At 32.4% G+C, this 20,529-nt stretch overlaps 2 protein-coding genes and 1 non-coding gene across 6 annotated transcripts; 2 read left to right on the top strand and 1 right to left on the bottom strand.

Moving 5' to 3' along the window:
* Positions 1-139: 139 nt before the first annotated feature.
* On the bottom strand, positions 140-5,792 carry LOC137810141 (serine/threonine-protein kinase SRK2I-like). 4 transcript variants are annotated; one of them, XM_068611284.1, is made up of 9 exons: positions 5,499-5,792; positions 4,463-4,537; positions 4,272-4,373; positions 4,113-4,166; positions 3,522-3,614; positions 2,958-3,050; positions 1,775-1,879; positions 1,589-1,687; positions 140-1,028 (listed from the first exon to the last, which is right to left on the bottom strand). In XM_068611284.1, exons 1-9 carry the CDS (start codon positions 5,667-5,669, stop codon positions 741-743), a joined length of 1,080 nt encoding a protein of 359 aa, XP_068467385.1. In that variant the 5' UTR covers positions 5,670-5,792; the 3' UTR covers positions 140-740. The 4 variants fall into 4 exon arrangements, with proteins under 4 accessions (XP_068467385.1, XP_068467386.1, XP_068467387.1 ...); XM_068611285.1 differs by having other exon boundaries at positions 140-983; XM_068611286.1 differs by lacking the exon at positions 1,775-1,879 and having other exon boundaries at positions 5,499-5,790.
* A 3,435-nt stretch (positions 5,793-9,227) lies between these two features.
* LOC137810140 (upstream activation factor subunit UAF30-like) lies at positions 9,228-13,965 on the top strand. Its single transcript, XM_068611283.1, has 6 exons — positions 9,228-9,845; positions 11,049-11,166; positions 11,331-11,505; positions 11,942-11,998; positions 12,315-12,493; positions 13,662-13,965. The coding sequence occupies exons 1-6, from the start codon at positions 9,478-9,480 to the stop codon at positions 13,785-13,787; spliced, it is 1,023 nt and encodes a 340-aa protein (XP_068467384.1). The 5' UTR covers positions 9,228-9,477; the 3' UTR covers positions 13,788-13,965.
* Positions 13,966-15,322: 1,357 nt separating this feature from the next.
* Positions 15,323-15,395, top strand: TRNAK-UUU (transfer RNA lysine (anticodon UUU)). The gene has a single exon. It is a non-coding gene; the product is annotated as a tRNA-Lys (tRNA).
* The last annotated feature ends 5,134 nt before the right edge of the window (positions 15,396-20,529 follow it).

The following is a 20,529-nucleotide window of genomic DNA, read 5'->3' as shown; positions in this document are numbered from 1 at the left end:
GTTATTTAACTATACTCAAAATTATTCCACGCCAGAAGCAAGAGCTAGAATAATAACATTTTATCATGCACATAAATATCATTCTGAATAAGGCAATTTAAGGAATTGATGGATCGAAATATATACTGCACATACCACGAGACGAATCACATTAATAAATAAAATTTCAAGGCAGTCCACCCCATTCTAGTAAACTATTGTACAATCGTCAGGGAGTTGTATCTGTGACGTCCTTTCAAGTTGCATTGCATTGCAAAATTGTGGCATAGAGAAGGACGATAGGTACAACAATGCTCCAATAGGAAATAAGCAATACTCTGAAATGGTGCACAGGAATGATATGTTCTTAGATAACAGGATAAACACAAGTAACTCCTAGGGTATGTGTACATAGCATGTGTATGCAAACAAGAATCCTGGCACCAATATAATAACTACAGGATACAATAAAAAGGCTAATGAATACATATGATACAAAGTACTAGAAAAAGAGGGAAGGAAGGTATTATCATTTCCCAGCCACCAACCCTTCTAGAGTGTAAGAAGCATATTCCTCCCCTCGGCAGTTCCAAGAATCATATACAACATATAAGTGAACATGATGGACTTTGTGTGTCATCTCTACAGGAAATATGGTCTCCACGCATTTCTATTCCCTTGATGCCGAGAATGTCATAAAGTTGAATATTGAGATGCCGTCCTTTAATTATGCTGTCTCTAAAATGAAGACGATGATTAAATTATATGGCATACACTATCTCCCCACTGCTATCTACATCTTGCTCGAAGTCAGAGTCTGATTCATCCATGTCATAATCTATTATGTTATCAGCCATAAACTGGTCTAAAGAATAGATCCCTGCGGCTGGTACGGTAGCTTCTGAAATTATCTGCATAATTGTATCAATGCTCTGCATAGGCTGATCCGACTCTACAAATTGCTTACCCATGATATTTTCATCCATCAAGTAAGGAGGGAGATCCTTCAGAAACCATTCATTTTTCAATATTTCAGGAATAGTGATTCTCTGTAAAATTAATGTACAAAGGCATAAGGTTCAAATAAATCAATAAACAAGCAAGAGTGGAAGTTAATTCCTACCTTAGACAATAAAGAGGTTTGATTTATAATATGCAATCGGCAATTTTCCCTGCTGTAAGATCATAATTTCTTATTTTATAATATTGTTGAATGTTGTGGTGCCTACAATCTTCTTATCAATGCTAGATTTACAATCTAAGCTGCATAGGACCTACAATATCTATATGTCAAAATAGTAGACATTGCTATTTGATGCTAGATATAAAACCTAAGTGGATCAGGACCTAGAAAATGTAAAAGGCTGTTATTATGCGTGTGCATGAGTGTGTTAAGGCAGATTCCATACATGAAGGTTCTCCTTCAAAATTCCAGCTCATATAGTGCTTCAGCTAGAAAAAGGGGGGAAAATTTTAACACTTTCAAGTGGGAGGCTAGTAGTGATGGTATATAAAAATGCATCCATAGCACAACTCCTCAGGAATTGTAGTGTACCTCAAATTGTATATATTCGCAGAAGTAGGTGTTTTGTTAGAAAATATAAATTACCTCTGCAGGGTCAGAAACAAATATCTTTGAGATAAGGTGGCCACACTCTGGAGATATTTGTATATCATCTGGAATGGAATACTGGACAGCAAGAACCCTCTGCAAGGAACCAACCAAAAAAGGCTGTGCTCATGCAACCAGAGGCTTGAAAAGAGAACAAGCAAATATCTTAAATATCTAATCAACCTGCATTGTCTTCCAGAAATCCTTTGGATCTTTAGGATCTTCAAAAGGATATGATCCCACTAGCATCACATATAAGGTTACCCCACATGACCATACATCCGCAATCTGATATTTGGGGCATGAGAATTTCAAAAAAAACCCATTAAAATGCCTACCTACATATTCGTAAAATTAAAAATTGAAATGTTCGATCATAGTGCATTCCCATTTCATCACATGGTGGGACTATAGATACACGCTTATATGTAGGTGCTTAATTAGCAACATTGCACATTAAAAGTAAGACTATCATACAACAATAGTAGCCAAGCCATTTCCCGTTTGGTGAGGTTGGCTACATGAATCAAAAAAACACCATAATGTTGCATTGTGATGTGAGTCACGTCTATAGAAAAACCATTAACTTCTTCAGAATCAAATGAAATGATGACGCCTAAAAATAAATTGTGAAACAGTCAACGAAGAGACTTCAAAGTGTTTATAATATTACCCAAAAATCCTAAACAGTGTTTTAGGGGAAAAAATGGGTTTTTGAAGCCTATATCATGGTGGTAGCGCTATAGCAAGCAATATACTATTTTGCCCACTATTGTGTTGAAAACTGCTATACTTTTTGAATCCTACAGTGGCCTGAGGCCACTTTGTTATAACACTATTTTGACTTATGATTCATTCCTGATCTCAATTACTGAGTACTAGATTACTGCATAGGTTCAGAAAATAAAGACTTAAAGATCAAACAGAGGATAAGAGTGGAGGGTGAAAGATGCGGTAGCAAAATTCTCAACTAATTTAGCCATTTAATTATTACATCTATAAGTTTATTCTTCAATTAATCCATCAACAAAGAAACCTTAATAAGCTATGTTTGCAACATTTTAGGACAAGAAGATGCAAGAGGACTGGCAAGAAGACTTAAATAACTACTTTAAAGTTAAAAACTTCAATTAGTGCCAAGAAGACTTGAACAAAGCGTAGATGACAACCAGAAAAGAAGCAATCTTTGTTTAGACACCAAGCATAACTTTCCACTGAAGTTATGACAGATAGACTATTAAAAAAATGTTTTAGCTCCTTATTCAAGGATAAATCAATAAACCTCATCAGCCCACAAATTAATGTTATCAAATTATGAGATTAATACAGAAAAAGAGCACACGACTGAAACTAAAAGTATTTCTACCTTGCCATCATACTCTTGATTCAGCAATACTTCTGGAGCAATATATGCAGGGGTTCCCACAGTTGAGTTAGGTTGTGAATGCAGCATTGAAGACTGCCCATAACAAAATCTATTAGATATGTAGAAAATATAGCAAGGCAGATTATTTAAAATAGAAGAGAATACAATGACGATCTACACTTGAGAAGTTACAAATTGGATAAAAAAAATGAATGTGTAGGTGCTCACAAGACAGAAAGAAATCCAATTGATAAATAAAAAGGATGACCTCAAAGTGTCATTGCATGTAAACAGAAGCTCTATTTTAATTACAAAGCACAACAAAATATATGACACAAATACAAGATAAATCATCTTTAACACCACCACAAAGGTTTGCTGTGAGCTAAACATCAAATGCCTCAAGAACACCAGGAAACATTAGAGATAAATGTACAATTAAATGTGTGACAAACATCATTTAGAGATAAATGTGCAATTAAATGGGTGACAAACATCATTTAGAGATAAACTTACTGAGCCAGAGCTTACACCAGGAAAAGCACGTGAAAAACAAAGGCTTACCTTGGAATATCCAAAATCACATATCTTCAAATGGATTGCCGGGCTTCCATCCAACAAAGTGTTTTCCAACTTCAAGTCCCGGTGACACACTTCCTTCATGAGGAGACACATTATGATACATAAAACCAATACATCAGACATGAAGAGAGCTAACAAAACACTCTTTACTATTGGTTAACTAGCGTACCCAATGTTAGAAGACTCCTCACCATGCAAGGTATGAGGATAATTTATATGCAGCCTTACCCTGGCGTGTGCAAAGAGGCTAATTCCATGTTTGAACCCATGACCAATCAGTCACCAAGGCCCAACTTTTACTGCCGTGCGAGGGCTCACCCTCTTCTCTTAATAAATGGATAAATTTTTTAAAAATACAGAATCATGGGAGACGTTCATTAAATAAGTGAGACCCGCAGATTTCTGTAATTTCAATTAAATTTCAACCAATAGAAAAGAATGTGTTCAAAAGGGTGTATGACTTATATTTCTTCAGCAGACAATACTCAAAAGATTGATACATTGCCTATACTACATTCTATGTAGGTTAACTACAATTTATATCCAATAGTGGGTGAAAAAGATATCAGTTACCATTGCATGCAAATGGCTGACCCCAGATATGAGTTGTTGAAAGAAAAAACGAGCCTGTGGCATAACAATAGGTTAATCGTTACACGGGAAATAGATAACTAGCACAAATTTGTGCTGACTGAAAAAGCATAACAAAAGTACACATAATTGTTAAAGAACCTCATCCTCAGTAAAACGCCCTGCATTGCAGATTCGGGCAAATAATTCTCCTCCAGATGCAAATTCCATTACAATGGCAAGATGGGTAGGTGTTAAAATGACCTGAGTGAAATTTTATAGAACATTTTCCATAAATATGATTATTCCTTCCTCTGAGCATAAAAATAAAGAAATGTAATAATTATACCAACCTCCTTAAACCTGATAATGTTAGGATGTCTTAGAGACCTGTGATTAATGATTTCTCTTTTAACATTTTGATCAATCTACAACACCAATACATGATAGGAAAAGTATTAGTCTAGTGCTTCATCAACAAGAACCTGAAGGAAAGAAGCAACAAACATCTCACTCACATTATTTTAGAATCAAAAGTCCAATTTAGACCACCAAAAATAAATTGATTTTTTCATTACTTATTTTGTGAATGTGTGGAAGCCTAAATTTAATTAAACCAAATGATCTGGGTTCACCACCTGAATCAATCCAACATTGACTACACACCTCATGTATAAACCCTCCCTGGCATGGAAGATGCCCACTTTACCTTGTGCTGAAATTTATCATTCATTTAGAAAAATGGGGTAATATAAACAGAACTACGGACCACATGATTATATAAGCTTCAATGCTAAATCATGAACCAACTATTCCTAAAGCTCAAACTATTAGGTGAAAGCAGATAAGTTCACACGTGAATGATTTTATATTTTATATCTCACTCCATAAACTTGACTCCTGTCTAGTGCCCTATCAGAACAACCAAAAACAAGCCAGAGAAATCGTACGCACCAGATCCCCACTTATCTACTTAAACTTTATGGCATCATTTCATCATCAAGGCAGAAAGTCATCGATCAAGTCACCTTTTCTCCTCCTCATCAATCAAACTTATCTATCATCAATTAAGTCATTTTACTTTTGTCAAAAGATAATGACAACAGCAAAAAGCTACAATTAGAAAGGAAAAAAAGGTACGAAGATAAACTGAATTGCCACATGAATGATGACCGAATCACTACTACTATTGTACAACCAATAAAAAAAAAGTGCGCGGTTAATTGATTAGCATTTAAGTGACTGAGCAATCCCAAATTTTCCATATTCAGCCACCATGTTACCAAAATTAACCAAACAACTCGACAAAAGTTAACGGCAGAAAAAAAATTAAAAGCCCAATTAAAAAATTCGTCAGCATCAATACACAACCGATGAGCTCGCACAAACCTTGTCTCCGCGTTCTATATACTTGACGGCGACAAGCTCTTGCGTTTGCTTATCCCTCATAAGTCTAGCAACGCCGAAATTCCCAGACCCGATATCGCGAACGAAATCGTAACGGTCGCTATCGTGCATGATCGGCATGAACGGCATGACTCCGGTGGCCGGCCGATCCATCGGTTGAAAATGCCGAGTAAGATTCTGCGAGCGGCCAGTAATGGAGTGAGAGAGTCCAAGTGGGAAGGTGTGATAGTGACGAGTTCGTTTTGTGGATGACGCCGGTTAGAGTGGTTGTCTCGTAAGCACCATTTTGGGCTCTGCTCTTATCTAGGCAGTTTCTTCCTGCACCCCTACATTTTTCTTCCTGCACCTCCACAATGTTATGCAAAGACCAAATTGTCCTTATTACTTTTTAAAAACCCTCAAAATTACTTGAAATGTATTTATTTTTTGCATTATGGATTATGGAATCTGGAAAATTTTCGGATTGACACTTTCGATAAAATTTCGGATCCACCAATCCATAATTCAAAATATGCATTTCACATTTAAAAATCTATCATTCAAAAAGAACATTTCAGATCTACCAATCTGTAACAGAAATATACATTTTGGATTCAGAAATCCATAAATAAATAAAAAAAAACATTCCGGATCCTTGAATCCGTAATAGAATTAGGCTTTCGGATTTAGCAATCCGAAAAACATTAATTTATGCAAAAATTGCTTTTGGAAAACCCCCTCATCCAGAAAAAAAAATATTCAGTTCCGGATTGATGAATCCGTAGCACACTCCCAGATTCCTATTTTCAGTAACCACGGTATCCTTTTTCAAATAAAAGATTAAGACCAGTTTCGGGATTTAGAAAATTGTGGGGTGCAGAAAGAAAAATGTAGGGATGCAGGAAGAAGAAGCCTCTTATCTATTGCACATTTTGGGTTATGTTTGTTCATAAATCTGGGCTTCTTCAGTTAAGGTTTTGTCCAATGTATAACAGAAACTGAACTGTTTCTTCCTGCACCTCCATACATTCTTCTCTCACCTCCATATATTTTCGAATTTTTAAAAATGCCCCTTAATAATATTCCGGATTATATGATCCATAAGTCATTTTTCAAATTTATAATTAGCTTCCAGATTACATAATTCGAAATTCTTTTTTCAGATGCATGATTACTTTTCGGATTACATAATTCGGAAGTCTTATTTAGCTTCTGGATTATGTAATCCGGAAGTCTTTTTTCAAATGAATTTCCAGATTATATAACCCGAAAACTATTATATGGGGTGACACAAAAAGGATAAAAATGTATTTTCATGTTGTGTATGGAGGTGGCAGAAGAAGATGTGGAGGTGCAGAAAGAAACAGTCCAGAAACTGTTCCCTCATTGGACCAGGTCCATGTGCCACACTCCATGCCTCTTTCAACTTCAATTTTTTAATTCCGTTTTATATTGCACATAAATTAATAGTAATGATATAATCATCTTTATTTTTTTATTTTTATGTGATTTTTATTTCATTAACGGTTACTATCTCAACATGTGTCCAGTCTTAATTTTAGAGTTTAATGCAAAATTCTAGATATTATTTTACACTATTGATGTTTTGATTCACTTAATCAAGTAAATATATGAATATATGTAAAATGATATTATTTAAACAAAAGAAAACATCAAAACAATATTCATATATGTAGCAATGATACGGATACGAACACTGACAATACGTATAATTTTTAAAATGTAAAATACGGGAACATGAATTTATATATTATATAATTATAAATTATATAAATTGACAATAAATATTTATGTGCACAAGTATGTTTCAGATTTTTTTGAGAGGAAGAAGATGTTTTTCATGACTAGTTCAAAAGAATTGGTTCTTTATTTTTATAATCATAATAAAAAATTATACAATAAACTTGAATTTTTAAAAAATTATTTATTTATCTTTTTTAAAATTGTGTTAAAATCATGCTAGATTTTCATAAATTCAACAAATATTTTTTGGATTGAACACTTCACTAATAAGTGTTCTACGAGTGTTCTATAAGTATCGACACTGATACGTGTGTTCGAGTTAAATGTCTGATCTTCATTCTTACTCGATCATCAATGCATAGCCACACAACATCTATTTTATCCATCTCACTCCACTTTTATCTTGTAATTCTCTTTTTATTTTATTTTTTAAACTTTTTATGCTCATTGTCCTTTCTAAAGAATAAGGAAAATGATTTTTCTCTTTAATTATTTAACGTTATATATACTTAATTAATATTTGTTTGTTTCTTTAGTATGAGTGACTTGGACTCGAGTGGTTCATTTTGGAGGCCCAATATATCCTCTAACTATCAATTTCGTTCACAAAATAAATAAATAAATAAGTAATGAAACTATTTAACTTAATTAACTAGAACTATTATGTTTACCAATTAGACATGTTTTTTAAAACTATCTACATGAATTTGACATGCTCTATCCGAGTATAAGTAAAATTAATAACTTTTTTAACTAAATAAGAAACTTAATTAATTTAATTCTACTAATCACAATAAAATATATATTTTCTTCCTTTTATTAAAACTTAATATCAAAATTAAGAAAGAGTGAGTGGAAATAAAATTTAATTTAAAACACATCTTTTTAATTATATAATTAATTAAGGTGAAAGTGGTTAAATTAATTTATATTTTGATTTTATCTGTTATTTACGATTGACTGTGAAGAAAGTACCTATCATTAGTAATATATTTATGTCTATTTCTTAAATGTTAGTGATGGTGCAAGCAAATAGAATATATATATATATATATATATATATATATATATATATATATACGTGTGAACGTACTTGTCTTTTGAAATTATTTAAAAAAAATTATCTCAGAAAAATAACTTGTGATTAAAAGAATTTATATAAAAATATTAATGTATACTTTTTGTTTTTATGTAATTCTTCCACTCTTATTTTAATTTTTTATTTAAAAAAAAAATAGCATACTCTCATACATTTCCACATTCATACTAAATATTACATATCAAATACAATAATCTTTATTTTCAATCACTTATACTCTATTTTTTATTTTTTTTATTTTGGATATATATATTAATTTTTTATCGTAAAAATGGAGTAAAAAAAATGTACACAGTTATAAAAAATATAAAATAAGCACTAGGAATATTATTTATTAACATTTCACATATAGAGAAAAGAAAAGAAAAAGAGGCTGACATATTTAAGGGTACATTATTTATAACTATTTTGAAATATATTCTCAGGTGGCCAGTTAATTCTAATAAAAGATACCACTTCATTAGGAAAAAAAATCGTGTGTATAATAAATATTTTAAATATCTTACATAAATCAATCTTATAAGCGAGATCAAATTAAAAAAAACAAAAAATATTGAATATATTTACCTATATTTCGTAAAAAATATTGAATATATTTACTTATAGAGAATGCTTGAATTTAGTAAAAAATATTTACTTATATTTAATATTTGATACGGTTTATGCAATCATGCAATCATTATAATAAAACAATTATGTCCGAGATATAGTAAATATATTAAATTATTTAAAAAGTTACATATTTTATATCAAGATTCAATGATAAAATAGTGGTTTTTTATTCTGAAATTGGTTAATTACTTAATTTAAATTTGGTGCGTGTAATAATTTAATAATTTAATAAATTGTAAGGACAACGGGGGCACATGTGGCGTGGCAAGTCGCAACTGCTTCCACCTTATTCCTTAACTTAACGAGTAACGAGAAATAGAGTTTTTTTGTATTTTATTTTTATTTTTATTTTTATTCTGTATTTATTTCTTATTTCCAACTTGTGTCTCCGGGTGAGGAGTTTCCTTTTTCTTTTACGCAGAGACTGAGTCGTAGGGTGAGTGACCCGCTGCAACCCAACTCGTGCATTCGAAGAAGGGTTGGTTTTGGTTTGGTAAACTTCCACCCATGGTCTCCGAATCCGAACTCATCGGCCGCCTCCGCGAGTTCCTCCGGAACTCCGACCTTAACACCACCACCACCGCCACCGTCCGCCGCCAGTTGGAGGCTGATTTCGGAATCGATTTATCCCACCGCAAGGCATTCATTAGGGAACAGGTCGACTTGTTCCTCCAGACCGAGCACAACCAACCGCAACAACAACAGCAACAAAACGACGACGTACCAGAAGACGAAGAAGAAGAAGATGGCCCTGATAATCCCGAGCAGAGCCAACCATCCGATACCAAGGAACAATCCGAAGAAGACGACGATAACGATGAAGAGGAACGAGATAAACCTAAGCATTCCAAAAATGCCAAGAAGAATAAAGGACGGTTAGTCTGTTCTTGCTTCCGATTAAAAAAACAAACATTGCGTGCGTTTTTCTTTCAATTGTTCTGATTATACGTGTGATGGTACATCGAATTAGATTGGGAGCGTAGATTCCCTGCAATTTGCAATCAATGGCGTCACTGCTGGATGTTAATTTTTTTGGGGGGGTTGCCCCCCCTTTTTTTTTATGAAATTTGATTATTTTGTGATGTCACATAGTCACAGGCACATGGCTTTCTGTTATTTTGAACAATTGGGGTCCACTCCCAGACTATGCAACGATGCTCTCTATAAAATTTGTGTGTTTTTCAAGTTAGTGACTGGGTTACTTGCCTTGCAGGTTTAAAATGAACTAAAAGTATTCAGTTTTAGTTTTTTTTATGCACTTATATTCATCTGATTCTTTGCTTTGCCTGGCAATTTAGTTTCCTTAAGCATGCTTTCTTGTGCGGTAATGTCAGTGGCTGATGACAGATGAAATTTTAATTATGTTTTGTCTCTCTGCATTTGTGAAGTGAAGTTTTCTGTTATCGTTTCGGTGCATCTAGACAGTTGATTTAGCAAGGAAAATTTATGATTATACAATGGATGTTCCAGTCCCTCTTAATGTATAGTTAGTCACTTTTGTTTATTGTTACTATGGTTGGATCCTGGAAGTGAAATGCTGTTACTCTTAACAATTGAATGATTGCTGGCAGTATAATGGATCCAAAGGTGGTTTTTTTTAAGTTGTACAGTGTCCTAGTCAAATTCTTTCCCTTCCGTAAACTATAAATTAAAAACAAAAAATGTAAAACGTGATTATATATTTATTATATTAACAAATATTTCTTATCTCCCAAGATTTTTTTGAAGCAAACATGAGGTGAATGCTGGTGTCACTGTATCCAGACCATTGGCCTTACTTGTTTTTAGTCCAAAAGTAAGAAATATAGACTTAAACTGCAGTAGTGTGTTTTTTGGAGTACTATCTGCAAGCAACGACTAATTTGTGTAGTTCTGGAGCCACAACAGCAAACCATTGAAAAAAAAAGTTTCAAAAAATTCTCCATAGCAAGTGTCAAGATCTTGATTCCAATTACGACACTACATTATACAAATACCGTTGGTATTGCTGTATAAAATATGTAATACTACCTAGTTGTAAATATTTTCCGTGGGCAATGCCCTTGTTTTAACAGCTTGTGTTTCATCTTGTGTTTCAGATCTAACAAGTTAGGTGATGAGGTAGTAAAGAAAAGAGGTGGTGGATTTTGCAAATTATGTAGCCTGTCTCCCCAGCTTCAGGAATTCATGGGAGCTCCAGAAATGGCCAGGACTGAGGTATATATTCTTCTTTCTTCTCTGTTTTTGATGAAAAAATGATAGTTAAGATAGACTACTCCACTACTACTGGTCAAGGTTACCTACAATTTCTTTGAAAGTGTGTATATATGATATAATTCTGTTTCTGGTCTTATAGCATCTATTTATAATGTTGGCCTTAGGTTGTTAAGCAATTATGGGTCTATATTAAGGAGAAAAATTTGCAAGACCCAAGTAATGGACGAAATATAATTTGTGACGAGCGATTGCGGGCTCTTTTTAATGTCAACTCCATCAACATGTTCCAAATGAATAAGGTGTTGTCGAAGCATATCTGGCCATTGGATTCCGATGATGGTATGCTCCTACAACTTTAGCCTTTCTTATTAAAATTATGTTATTTCCAAATAGGATGTTGAATATTCTTTTAGATGGTTTTTTTCGTAGTATTCTTCAAACACTCAATCTTGTTTTAGTTCCTCCAAGTGACCTCATTGTGAGTTGGGATTCTAATGCTTTGAAATTGTTCATGCTTTCTTTTATAGGGTTTCTTGTAAAAAAAAATTGGGCCCTGTTATTAGGCATATAAAATTAAACTACTGCTTTGTGCACCAAACCCTTTTACAAATTTTTATTCTAAAAGAAAACTTCTATGATTTTATAATATATCCACTGCGCTGATTTTTAACTTGTATTTGATGAGACTCCAGACTTTTGCTTCCCTGTTTCATTCGTCTGGTCAATATTTTGTTTACTAGAAGAGATATTGTTTAAAATGCATCTCTTGATATAGTTGTCCAGGTGAAATCCACACCAAAGGAAAAGCAGAAGAAGCACGAGAGAGATGATGGTATGAATATTGAACTCTGTTAATGTTTTATATTATTTGTCTACCCCCATCACAGTTTCTTTCTTGGCAATTTATAAACTGTTTCCCCTGCATATTTTATCCCTGTTTACATGTTTTTATTTATATTTTCATTGTTCACAATATTCCTTTCTAATTTATTGAAAAAGAGAGAAAAATAATTGTTGCAGTATTTATATTAGAAATCATTTGAGCAGACGGTAACTGGATAAAGTTTATTTGTTTTAGGGCAATTCATAGTGTGTGGTAATAGTTTTTACATGAAACATACTGTCTCTATAACCTACCTCTATGACAGATTCAGATGAGCCAAAAGGAAAGGAAAAACGGCAGAAGGGAGGAGGGAAGTCAGGTTTTCTTGCTCCTCTTCAGCTATCAGATGCCCTTGTAAACTTCCTTGGTACCGGAGAAAGTGAGTTATCAAGAACAGATGTTATAAAAAGAATGTGGGATTACATTAAAGGAAACAACCTTCAGGTTTGTCATTGTTCTCAGTTGTCCTGTGCCATATGTATGCATACACACATACACACTCATATACATATACATATATATGTGTGTGTATATATTGCTTGAATAAAGCTCTGATCAGTTTCCGTACATTAGTGATAATGGCTGTGTAAAGTTTGAGAAGTTATATTCAATTCAAATTACTATACATTTTGGTCTAATAAAATAATATCTATCAGCTGCTACAGCTCTTATTATATCAATTTTAGATAGTGCACCTCAAGCAATGCACTATTCAGATTATAAATGGTTTGTGTTATGTGGTAATTTGAAAAAACATTGCGATGTATGCAGTTGTGTTTGAAGTTAGCTTTAAACGCAATCATAAAATATCCTAACTCCCCACAAGGACACCCATTGGCACTTTGACTACACCAACCTTTGACTTTACTGACAGATGCTTACGGTTCTTTTTCCATATCCGCTGACCGCACCAACCTTTGAAGTTAGCTTCCAACCCCTCTTGACTGAGAAAATTGATGCTATCTAACTTTATTACTACTCTGTTCATGTAACTTCCTCATTATTAACCAATATATCCTTTTTCAGAAAATATTTTGTCTACCAGCTTAAAATACATTCCCATTGCAAATGCTGAAAGTCGTAGAAGATAATTTGTTTGATGGGCAAGCTTGGAGTGAAAATGGAACGGATGAAATTTAGTTGACCACAATTCAGCATCATGTTTAAATACTTTGTGAATCTTCACGTGTTTCCTCTAAACTTATTTTTTATCCTCTAATACGATGTGTGCACACCATAGTTTCGAATTAGAATGTCAACCTTCCATAAACAGTCATTTATTACCATCTATGTACGAACAGAAATTGTGAGAGGCTAAAAACATTGTTCACGTTTTTTTTTTTTGTCTTTGATTATCATTGTGATTATTTTTCTTAATCATAAATTGAGTTCATTTTTAAATATGAATTTATCGATCATGAAATCTCCCAAAAGCTTACACTAATTGGTGAAAACTCGTTTTTACCGTGCCCCCTTCAAGCAAGAACCCCATGGGTTTGAGCTCGAAGCAGGGCCCTTAAGCTATGTTTCTGAACTTTGTATGGCTGTATTGTGTGTTGTGCACGTTTGCTGAACACCAGTTAAATTTCTGAATTCTGATTGCTTTGTGAAGGATCCTTCTAACAAGAGGCAAATACTATGTGACGAGAAGCTGAAAGAACTCTTTGATGTCGACTCCTTCAATGGCTTCACAGTTACAAAACTGCTGGCACCTCATTTTATAAAGACACAGCAGTGAGTTGCTTGTACATTGTTACAGTCAAGCATGGGATGATTGGGGAATTTTGTTTATCATGTTAGTTTCTTAAGAAGCTTTTCTTTGTGTCCTGTTGGGGGATAGAAATTTGTAAAATGACAGATTTTCAGTAATTTTTTCTCGGAAGATTTTAATGTTATGTGACCTTTTATGTTTTAAATTATCCTAGTTTTGCTACTTGGCAGTTGAAATTTTTGTATATTTGGTTCCCGAACCTGCAAGAACAATTTCGGCCTCATAGTCTACTGGGCCATTTGCCAAATATTAGGAAACAATACTGATTTTGTATGAAGATAGCAAAAGTAATTGCAATTCGATCGAGCTAAAATCTGGATTTTGGTTTTCTTTACTCAACCATTCAAATCCACAAGGTAGGGCAAGTTTAGTAGGCTGAAATATGGATTTTAGTGTTTTTGTTTGAATTTTTTACTCTCAAAAAATCTTCCCAAGTAACCCCTTGGACTTTATTTCTTGAACTAGCACCGAATACGGTTCATGATGAGAATTTGATTTTTCAGGAACTGAATTCTTCCCTTAAGCTGCGGTTCATGTTTTGCGTTTTTCCACTGAAATTCGGCTCTTGGGGCTCAAAATTCTCGAAGGGATTTCGTTTTTTTCTCTTTATAGCTACTGGTGCCACTAGTTACTCCATCCAAGAAGAGGGCCACCACTCCGGAAGGGGAGGTGTGGTGCTGTAGTGAATCATTTTTTTATAGAACAATAATCCGTACTAAAAGAGTGTTTAAAGACTCAGACTAAATAAATTATTTTTTTATAAAATGGTAAAATAATAAATAAAGAAAATTTCTATATTTTTATATATTATTTTCACTACTTAATTATATTTTTTAATATTCACTAAAGATAAAGATCTTTTTATATTTCTGAAATGTTTATTATTTTTAGGGTATTAAAACGTATTTGTATAATTTTTAATGGTACTTTAAATTAATCAATCTAAAAACTTTATATTCATGTCAACCGATAAAAAAATATTTTTCCATTTCAATTCATATAAAAATTGCTAGCATCATAATAAACATCTTTTATTTTTTATTTCATACTTATGTTTTTTTAAAATAATTAATTAATGAAAACTATAGGAGTAAACAAAATAATGAGCCCTATAACATTTAAGAATTTATTATTCTTTCTTGCTTTCGAAAAACTTTATAAAATAAACCAATATGTTTTCAAAAATACAAAAAATAAAGAGATAAGAAAGACTATATATAATTGACTTACCAGTAAAAATAGAAAAGGATTGATCGTGAATTTCAATTACTACTAAAATTACACTAGCAAGACAGTGTTTTAAAAGAGTAACGAGAATGATGAGCAACAAAATTTCTTTAGAATTTATTATACATTCTTGCTTTTGAAAAGTAATATGTTTAAACAAAGGATTTAATTTTAAATAAGAGATAAACAACCGGGAATATAATATTGATTTTATTGTAAAAGCAGACATAAATTATAGAATTTCTTATATATTTATAATTAACACTTAACAACAAGCCGTCTTAGCTCAGCTGGTAGAGCGCGTGGCTTTTAACCACGTGGTCGTGGGTTCGATTCCCACAGACGGCGAAGTGAATTTTTTTTTAATAATTTGAAATATTTTCCTTTTCATTTTTAGTTATTTTAATAGCAAAACACATAAACAATGCCCATATATTAATCTGGTTTAACATAAAAGATTTTTGTGAGAATAGTTTTTATGTTAGAATACTAATCTGATTTAACAAGTTTGATGAAAAAAAATATTACATGAACAATGAATATTTTATTAGTTGAAAGTTACAAAAAGTTATATATAATATAAAATAATTTTTTTGAAATATTTTATTTCTCTATATTTTAAAAATTTATTATTTTTATCTAAATTTATTAGACTATTTGTTTTATTTTCTCTTATTTAAGAGATGACAAAATTTGAAATTATTTAAAATTGATTTTTTTTAAATTAGTTTTTATTGTTTTTTAGATTTTCACTAATTCTTTGTTTTTTATTTCTTTTGATGGATGAACTTTTTATGTTGCATGTGTGATTTAAAATGAAAAAAAAATGAATATTTGATAGTCTAAGTTGATGGCAATGTATTTGGTTTTTAAATTTGGTTTTCCAAGAGTAAGTTAAGATTTTTTAGTTTTTGCTTATGTTAGAGTAATTTTTTGAAGAGCACAAGAATGAATCAAACTATTTTTTTTATTTAGAAAACAATAAGTAATTATGAGAATGAAATTTTAATGAGATTAAACTTAAGATAAATAATCGTTAGAGAATGATATTGAAGATTTATTTTGATTGAGAAGTGAGCATAATGATATATTATTATGATATTGAGTTTATAAAACTATAAGCGTAATGGATGACATGTATAAGAATTTAGTAATTGTCAACATATTATTAAAAAATAAATTATTTTAGTTTAGTAGTTAATTGTTTTTGGAATAAATTAAGATTTTTATTTGTGGAATACAAAATCAAAATTTGATTGTATGTTTCATTTTATGTAAATTAGGATGTTTGATTTTTATCGATTTAATGATTCTTTTAAATTGATATTTAAATTTGAGGTTGCATAGAAGGACATCAATAAGTCTATAAAAGTGTGATATGTTTACTGATGTAAATATTGCATCATATATCCGCTCATAAATGTGGTTGAGTTCGCACAATTTATAATGTTTCTAACATAAATATTTGCATATGAGATTCGTCAACAAGGATGTGGTCGAGCCTACAAAGGTGTCGAAGAATGTTAATTTATACATTTATGTAGAAGATTGAATAAGAAGGATGCAACTACGCCCACAAAGCTTGTGTAAGACTTTCTAATGTAAATATTTGTACAAAAGAATTTTGAATGGGATTGTGACTGATTCTACATAGGTGTGGGAGACTCATTGGTGTAGATATTTGCATAAAAGAATTTCTCACTAGGATATAACCAGAGGTGTGAAAAGTTCATTGATACAAATATTTATATTAGATTTTCATCAGGTTACGTGGAAGAAACGTATAAATTAATTTATTTATTTTTAGATATTTTAAACATTATTTAAATATGATTTTATATCAAAATAGAAAAATTTGTCTAACATAAAAATTCTAGATATTTATATTGCATTTTAATCAAGACAAGAATTAACATAATTTTAAATAGTATATTTAGACTTATGAAGATTACATAAGTATAAATAATTATAGATTAAAAATTAACAAATGGTTGATATTCAATGTAAATAATTTAATATTATGAGATTTGAAATTTTGTGAGACCATGCATAAAAACAGAACTATTTCTTGATATTATGTGATTTGATTTATAAAGATGAATTGATTTAAGTTGTGAATATTAAAAGGTCATGGGATTTGATTGAGAAATTGATGGTTACATACGATAATCAAAACTTACTGTGTTGAAAGTATTGAGTATAGATATTTGTTACTGTTTTTTTTTTTAACTTAACTAATAGTTTAAATCAAGTAGTAGATTTAGACGTTTGTGGAGATGAAATATATGTTTGGTTTCCTAGATATTTGTGGAAACTAGGAATGTGCACATGGTTCTTTAGATTTTGTGATCTTTGTGAATATTAGAGATATTAAAAATGTAAGTGTTTTGATGACGTGTAATGAATATTTTATAACTATTATTGAAATAAAAATTATTATATGCAAAATATATTGTATTTCTTATGATTTATTTAAGTTAATTTATAATGATGTGTGAATACTCTTATAATTATAATTGGTTCATAGATAATAATTGAAGGTTTAAAAGATCACCCAAGATTAGCATAAAAAGTTTATGAAATAATATTTATAATATAATGTTTTGACTTATTTGGAAAGGATTATGGATTAGATGATGATGATGATGCATATCTGAGTTAGCATCATATCTATGAGGATCTATTTCACAGGACAAAGAATCTGTCCTATCACCAGTCACCATGTACCATCACCAATGGCAAATCACAACCAATGAGAAACAAGTATTCAAATTACCAACATTTTCATTCCTAATAAGACAACAATTCCAAATATCAGAACGCAAATATTAATATAATAATAATAATTATTATTATTATTAATAAATAAAAAGGAGAAAGTGAAGGCAGAAGCAATGGCTCCCCTTCATCGTGATCTCTCTCATCTATGAATACGAATATGGATGAAATGAATATAAGAGGAAAAATGTTTTGTCCTTACACAACATAAACTACACCAACCAAACCCCATCCTTCTCGAATCCTTATCTCTAACATTGCATAGCCTTTTCACATTTTTTTTTCTTTTTTTATAATACTTTTATTAATCCTTTTACGTATAAACTATCATCACAAACCTCTCATTATATTAATTTTCAAAGTACAAATTATTATGCAAACTTTGAAATGGAATTGATGAGGATGTAACTTTTTGAGGTAATTTAAGCGTCTAATGGGTTTGCTCTCTAGAGTCATCTTGATGGTTAAACTTCAAAACAAATGTTTTTTAGTGTTTGAGTTTGATGCTACAAAACATAGTACACTCTTCCTTTTGACAATTAAAAATTTAGTCTCTTTAATGTTTTTGTCCTTCAATTTATGGATGCACAATAAACAAATACGACAAGAATTATTAAATGAGTTTCACACCTCAAATTAATATATGTAGGAAGATACTTAAAAACAAAAACAAAATTTGTGGATATTTTTATTATTATATAAATTTTGTAGCATCCATAATTACATTACTCTAAATATTCACATCATGATATTTGATATGTATAGGTATATACACCTTATTTACATACTTCTCCTATTATGTTATTGTACCGCCCTGGTAGTCGGAAGAGATGACGTGGCCTTAAGCTACAGTATAGGCGTGTTGACAAGGCGCCAGATTTGCAGAAGGAAAGGAAGTCGGGGGGGTCGTATAGTCGCCAGTTATTAAGTTGGCGTGCTCCGATCTCCAGCATACCAGAACCGGCGATCACCCAGTTGAAGATGAAGTCGCCAGATGTAAACTCAGGCGACCAAGTGGTTGGAGATCGCCAGAGCAAGCACATCGCCGAAGATGAAGGTGGTGCAGATCATGAAGGCGGCCGACGAGACCACAGGGAAGGTGTACAAGAGCACCTTAACTCGCCAAGTCTAGTAGAGATCGCGCTCCCAAGTTAGCTATGCACTGGGCAGTACCATGCATAAGTAACTTAGCCAAATGAGAGTAGAAGCAACGCCCAAGTCAAGGAGGCTCCAGATGATGGCACGTGTACAGTTGGATGCGAGCCACGTGTCCAGGTCTGTAACTGCCAGGAGAGAGAAAGTGACCAGGTATTTAAGGGTTTCTCAACGAACTTTCAAGGTACGCGCGTTCAGATTATACTCTTTACGCTTGCGAGTTTCTAGAGCATACTGTGAGAGAGAACATTGCACGGCTCCTTGAGAGTTCCTGAGTGTTTTCGCTCTTAGTATTTGGTGGTTCGGTCACTGACTTGGGCGTTGGAGTGCGATCGGCCGCAGCGGCGCCGCTCTGTTCTTTTGCAGGTTCTTGAGGTGGATCTTGAAGAAGGACGGAGGTTGAAGCGGTGCACACGTCGATCCAAGTTTGACGAGGCAAGTTCCAACGTTCTGGTCAACAGGCAGGATCAGTTATAAAAAATTCCCTTTTCATAAGAATTTTTAAATTTATATATCTTCATGTTAAGAAGATGGGACCTAGAAAATTATTGAATGGTTTCTTCTTCCTCCTTCCTTCAGGCAGGTTGTTAGAGCTTCACAAGGATCCTTCTGGCCTCGATGTTATTCTTTCGGATCTTGGTCTCTCAGTTTTGGGTGAATGTCAAATGGGGGAGGTACCCGCAAAAGACACTCCGACGCTCAAGTCAGTAAAAAAGGGTATTCGGTACTCGGAGGTGTACAGTGATAATGACATACCTTTGTTCTTGGAATGTGTGATATTTATATTATTTTAATGGACTTACCTTATTGGGTATGATTAGTGGAATTGATCACATTTAGGAGCGTATTACCTAGTTTTTAATGGTGGTTTAACTTTACTGACCTTGGTTTGAGCGTTAATGAATAAGGTGTGTCGGTCAGCCTGCATGGTCTTGCAGGTTTCAGTCAGCTCGGTTAAAGTAGACCGAGTCGTGGTAATGACTGGTCGGTCCATACCAGTACAATATACATCAAAAGTCAAAAGATTTTATCAATGTTGAAATTTATCATTTATAGTCTTTGCTCTCATGTAAAAACAATTATTGTAAGTTTTAAAAATAAAGCATCCACAAACAAGAAAACAAGGTAAACTGATATTTTTAAAATTTTCAATGTACTTTTATAATTGATAATCATTCAATAATATTCTCATATCTCTTAATTTACATCAGAACACATGAATCATACTACTTCATCTAATTCAGTGAATACAGTCATAACCTTTCATGTACTACACAACCAAGTGTGTATAAATATATCTTGTTCAACATCACTCGTATTAGAAATCCATCATGACCAACACATAAACATTTGATTATACTTCCGAAAGACCAGTATAAGGAAATTATAATTCAGAGACTCGCATCTATCATATTGTCATGTTCTTATCACAACATAGTCTCCCCTTCAGGAAATTCATCCTCATGTGGCACGATGTAAATCCATATCATCTACTGATTAGTTTCATGAAAAATATTATGTCTTGATCACACTTTCACATTATTCACAT

The sequence above is a fragment of the Phaseolus vulgaris genome, chromosome 2 (genome assembly GCF_000499845.2).
Source record: "Phaseolus vulgaris cultivar G19833 chromosome 2, P. vulgaris v2.0, whole genome shotgun sequence".
Lineage (NCBI taxonomy): Eukaryota > Viridiplantae > Streptophyta > Magnoliopsida > Fabales > Fabaceae > Phaseolus > Phaseolus vulgaris.
Note: the sequence above shows the minus strand (reverse complement) of the source record. Positions and strands in the feature narration are given on the sequence as shown.

Coding starts and splice junctions, on each gene's coding strand:
- LOC137810141 (XM_068611284.1), bottom strand. CDS start 5,669: ATGGATCGGCCGGCCACCGGAGTCATGCCGTTCATGCCGATCATGCAC. Junction 4,374..4,462: donor ACATTATCAGGTTTAAGGAG/GTTGGTATAATT, acceptor AATTTCACTCAG/GTCATTTTAACACCTACCCA. Junction 3,615..4,112: donor TCAGCCATTTGCATGCAATG/GTAACTGATATC, acceptor CTCCTCATGAAG/GAAGTGTGTCACCGGGACTT.
- LOC137810140 (XM_068611283.1), top strand. CDS start 9,478: ATGGTCTCCGAATCCGAACTCATCGGCCGCCTCCGCGAGTTCCTCCGG. Junction 11,506..11,941: donor GCCATTGGATTCCGATGATG/GTATGCTCCTAC, acceptor CTCTTGATATAG/TTGTCCAGGTGAAATCCACA. Junction 12,494..13,661: donor TTAAAGGAAACAACCTTCAG/GTTTGTCATTGT, acceptor TGCTTTGTGAAG/GATCCTTCTAACAAGAGGCA.